We start from the raw sequence: 4,936 nt of genomic DNA, 5'->3' as shown, positions 1-4,936 counted from the left end.
TAGCGTTCAAAAACGGCAGGGTAAGAATAGAAGCGCCGGTAAGATTGAGTCACGCCGAGTCTTGGCGGGAAGGGGCCGTAATACACTGCAAAAGGTATAGACTACATCCAAGGAAACCGGATGCCGAGTGTACCAGGGCAGGCGGCTCCATAGGGATGCAGCAAGAAAAGGGGAGGAATGGTCCGCTTGAGCTGTGTAGGTCCTAGGTGTCTAGGATTATGAATATGAATTGCTAGCCCTGTTAGTTTACGTTTTAATACTTGCGGTGTTACGTGTTTTGATAAGAGTTAACGGGTTCCTAGAACCTGTCCTCACTGAGTATTTTCCTAAAATGCTCACCCCTCCTTTCCGCAGGTACGGCCGAGGAAGCGCATAAGTAAGGTTGGAGTGGTGCTGGTTCTTAGGTTGGGAACGCTGTTAAATTTTCGTCTACTTTATTTTCAAATCATTTGTCTTTCAAGATTAGTATTCAAGCTTGTTTTCCTAAAATTCACGTTAAGGATTTTAAGCAATAAAAAGGTTTTGAGATTTCTTTATACTGTTTAAGTCGTTAATTTCATAAAGGGGACCAATAAGGAATACACGGATTGTCGGAAAAGTAGACAAGTGTACCCTTACCCCGTCCTGGGAACCCCAAGAGGAGTTTGGGGAAGGGACGGGTCTTTCACATATGTTGATGTATATGTTTATATATGTATATAAAACTGTATGTGATTGTTTGTTGTATGTTTGTCGGCAACGAGGGGAAATCAAAAGCTTAATGAAGTGATTTAATACCAAGTATAACACCTAATAGGGGTCTCCATATAGTTCATGTGTTCTGTCTCTCAACCAATGTATATAATTATGTCCATGACATATTCTTCTTAAGATCAAGTTTATTTTCACTGTGCTTTTAATACTATGATACAAATCCATTTTCCAGAATAACGGGTGATATATTAAAACACACTGATCTGTTAAATATTTAGTAGGTCTATAGATCTAAAATAAAGATAAAAACTAACATTAGTAGGAAACCATACAATGGTATCTTTTTATTTAGTCTTTGCCAATAAACATTTGACATTATTAGTGCATGTTCTATATATTTAAGCATTCTTAGCTTCTTCATACTTTCTCAACATTATCATATTACTTTTTCTTTCTTCAAGCTTCTCTATAATCTATATATGCCAAAAGAAAGTTGCTAAAGTGATTAAAAGCTTGTGATTAGTCACACTTTTCGATCACATAGCTCACCGTTATAGTTCTTACCCATCCTGCTTCAAGTAGCACTCAACATCAAAGCCAGAGAGTTAGAGCAGCTGTTGTGTCTAGCCTCCATGCAAAGCCACCAAACTCCATTTTCCACACGTCGCACGGCACCGTTTTGGTGTAGTTTGCCTCCTGCCACGTGTACTGCATCCTCACCCTACACGTGAAAGCTCTGTAGTTACAATACATCGCCATCGTCGACTCCTCCATCACCAACCACACCATGACATCCGGCAACGACGACAACGATGACGGATCTTCACCGGAAACGTTTCTCCGGTAAGCCTCGTTGACCCAGACCACCCGGTTTGAGGCATCCGATACGAACGCTGGACACGTGTCCTTACTTAGGTTATCCACCATCTCAACGTCCGTACACTTCACCCCATGGAAACTCGAACTACCGTCACATACGCCGGTAACGGACTCCACCGTCACCCGCGTCTCCACCTCCGCCGTGACGCCGCCGTTAAACATGGTCCACGTGTTGATTTCTCGTGTTTCCTCTCCGGTTATCATTTTCACCATCGGATCTGACGGCGTGCAGTCGCTTGTAAGATCGGATTTTTCCGGCATGAGTTGAAGTGTCACTACTCCAGTTGGTTCCCGATCATCAGACAAGTCAGATCTGGTCTTTCCTCGACACGTGGTGCTGTTATTCTTAGAGACCCTAACGTACTTTCGTTTGGTTCGTTTGCTCAGATTGTAAGAGTTCTTGTTGTTGTCTCCTGCATCGCATGGCTGACCAGTCGTCGGTTTTGGAGCGATCGGACGGTAACGGAGCATGAGAGTGTCAAGGGAAACCTTATCCTGCGCCTTACCGGCGTATCTTAGCGTTCCCAACCACTCATCTTGATTCATCATCTTTCTCTCCCTCTTCTCAAACACTCTACCTCTTCCTTTCTCTCTCTCTCTCTCTCTCTCTCTCTATAGTGTTTCCGTGTCTTTTTCCGTTGAGCCGAAATGGTAAAGGAGGAGGAATGGTAATTCGCCACGTGGTTCTAGGGTTAGCGCATATATACATTTAAATCATTGGATAGTCTCTTTTGCACCATATTTATGTCTCTTTTCCTTCTTTATTTTAATACTGGAGATAAGAGAGTAACAAGTTAAATAAGTATTATCTATACTTTTGATAACGATTCAGAACAACTATTTTTTTTTTTTTGCACATCATGCATGATTCAGAACAACAAGTCCCAGGTTTCATTCTTTTGAAAGTTCCTACAATTACAATCTGTTAATTATCGTGGAGTTTATTATTAATTAGTATTTATAAAATCATGTTAACCAGTCATGCATATCGATATCGTACGATGATTAACGCTACACATACACGCACTTGTACGCACAATTAAGGTCGGATAGATTTTTGGAACAATTTTAATACTATCAGCCAATCTCGATTTTTTAAAAATGGTGAGTCGGCAAAAGAAAATAAATACAAATCAACTCTTTGTATGATGTCTATAAGGTGTAGGTATGTACAACAGCCTGTGTTTTGTTGTGAATGAGAGATTTATTATTAAATTTTTATCTAGCTAAAACATGGACTACTAATTATAGTTTTAATTTTGGAACTTGTTTCCAACTCTCATATGTTTCAACTAAATGTATGCTTAGTTTTTCTATCTTATCTAAACTATTAAAACTGAAGTACAAATAGAAATTAGTCCTGATTTTTCCTAAAACATTACAATCTCATGCCACTGTCCTAAACGGATGTTAACATTAAAATCAACCTCCTAAATTCAATTGTTTTATTTAACCAACCACATCGATTAACCGACGCTGATAACACAGACGCCAACATTATAACCAAATCTTCTAAATTCAATTCATTTATTTAACCAACCAGTAAGTCCAATATATGTATTTAGAATTTAATTGCTGCAACTTATCATCCATCCTCACTGCTGTAGTCTGCTGCATCATAACCCATGTATGGTATACCTGAACCATTTTAATATCACAAATGGTGTCATATAAAATCACAACAACTATATATTTCTTTGTACTAGGATTACAATTTAACTAAAGTTTGCAGAAATCATATATGTGGTAGACCAAGATGATGCTATATCTTGTGATCAGGTCGTTTTGAATAGATTCCAAAAATTATTATCAAACCGGTTTATTGTAACGGTTAAACCAAAGTTCAAAATTTAGACCCCATTAACCGAAATCCATTTAGTGAAAATTACTTGAGATATAGAAAAATATAAATTGAATATCAATTAACCCAGAAAATCAGCAATTAGTTACTATATTATGCGCTAGATATTATAACATTAGCTAGGATTGATTAGCATATATTTGTAATTGATATCATCTCTTTTAACTTCGTGTAAATCACGTTCTAAATCTTTTTAGTTATGATTTCTTCAAAAAACCTACAACCTCGGCCAAACATTATAAATATAGGTACTTCCTACAGTCTAATGATCGTCACAATCTTTTTCACCAAACCTCCATAAACATGTCTAGGAAAACAACTTTCACTCTTCTAAGTCACTCCTAAGAAAGGAAAAGGATTGAAAAATCTGATTATTGACAAAAATGGTAAACCTAAAAAAAAGACTACAAAAGTCGTTTTCAAAGAAGATTTCAACTACCTGAAAGAGAGTGATGAGGTATGTCATTTTCCTCATTCATTTAACCCACCTATTTGTTTGTGTTCTGTGTTCTCTTTATTGAATTATTATAGATGTGTGGAAACAAAGGAATATCATGTTTGAAAACCTGTTCTGGTCTTTGCAGGTTTCGTAAACGCAAGGATGGATTCTTGCGTTCAAAGTGCAGAAAGACTGATTGTATTTGAAAACGTCAGCCTCACTTTCCTCTTATTATGGAATTTCTTATTTATATAAATTATTATTATGCATTTGCTTTTGTTTTGAAAAAAAAAATCATTTCTTTTTTTACTTAACGGTATCATCTCCAACAAGATACCAAAACACCAATTTTGATGCAATTTTATCTCCAACAAGACATTAAATTTGACACCATTCCACCAAATTTTGTGTAATGTGAATAGTACTATTCATCACACCAAATCTTTAAAATACATATTTTATTATGTTTCATTTAATAATATAGTTCTATTGCTATTAAATTTTTAATTAAGCATAAATATATTATGTTATTTGTATTTTTATTTTATTTTGACATTATAAAAAAATAAAACGATTATTTTTTATTTTTATTTCCAAAATAAATGATCAAATGATTATTATTATTTACTGTTACAAATAATAAAATATAAATAATAATCTAAATGTGATAAAATAATTATTTATCAATTACAAATAATAAAAATATAAAAATTTAAAAACTGAAAATATTAAATAATGTATAATATTATATTTGGTGTTAAATTTTGGTGTCATTGTTGGAGATGAAAAAAAATTATGACCCCAAAACATCAAATTTGGTGTAATTTCAATACCAAATTTGGTGTCATTGTTGGAGATGTCCTAAGAGTATGGTTCAATGTTATTCATAATCCTAAATCCTTCTACATTGTTTTTCTCTAAGTAAAATAATCATTTCTACTAACCTTATGTTTTTATATCACTACAAGAAAACAGCGATATTTGACGGACATTCCGACGGAAAATGAAATCCTCGGAATATACCGAGGAATTTCCGAGGAAATTCCGAGGAAACAAAAATTGGG

General features: G+C 35.2%; 1 protein-coding gene across 1 annotated transcript; it reads right to left on the bottom strand.

The window, feature by feature from the left end:
- Positions 1 to 985: 985 nt before the first annotated feature.
- On the bottom strand, positions 986 to 2,204 carry LOC111207085. Its single transcript, XM_022704694.2, has one exon. It carries the CDS (start codon positions 2,119 to 2,121, stop codon positions 1,285 to 1,287), a length of 837 nt encoding a protein of 278 aa, XP_022560415.2. The 5' UTR covers positions 2,122 to 2,204; the 3' UTR covers positions 986 to 1,284.
- Positions 2,205 to 4,936: the final 2,732 nt, after the last annotated feature.

This window comes from Brassica napus, chromosome C2 (assembly GCF_020379485.1).
Source record: "Brassica napus cultivar Da-Ae chromosome C2, Da-Ae, whole genome shotgun sequence".
Lineage (NCBI taxonomy): Eukaryota > Viridiplantae > Streptophyta > Magnoliopsida > Brassicales > Brassicaceae > Brassica > Brassica napus.
The sequence above is the reverse complement of the archived record's forward strand: the minus strand, read 5'-3'. Positions and strand labels throughout refer to the sequence as shown.

Bases quoted from the DNA above. Each gene is read 5' to 3' on its own strand.
- LOC111207085 (XM_022704694.2), bottom strand. From the start codon at position 2,121: ATGATGAATCAAGATGAGTGGTTGGGAACGCTAAGATACGCCGGTAAG.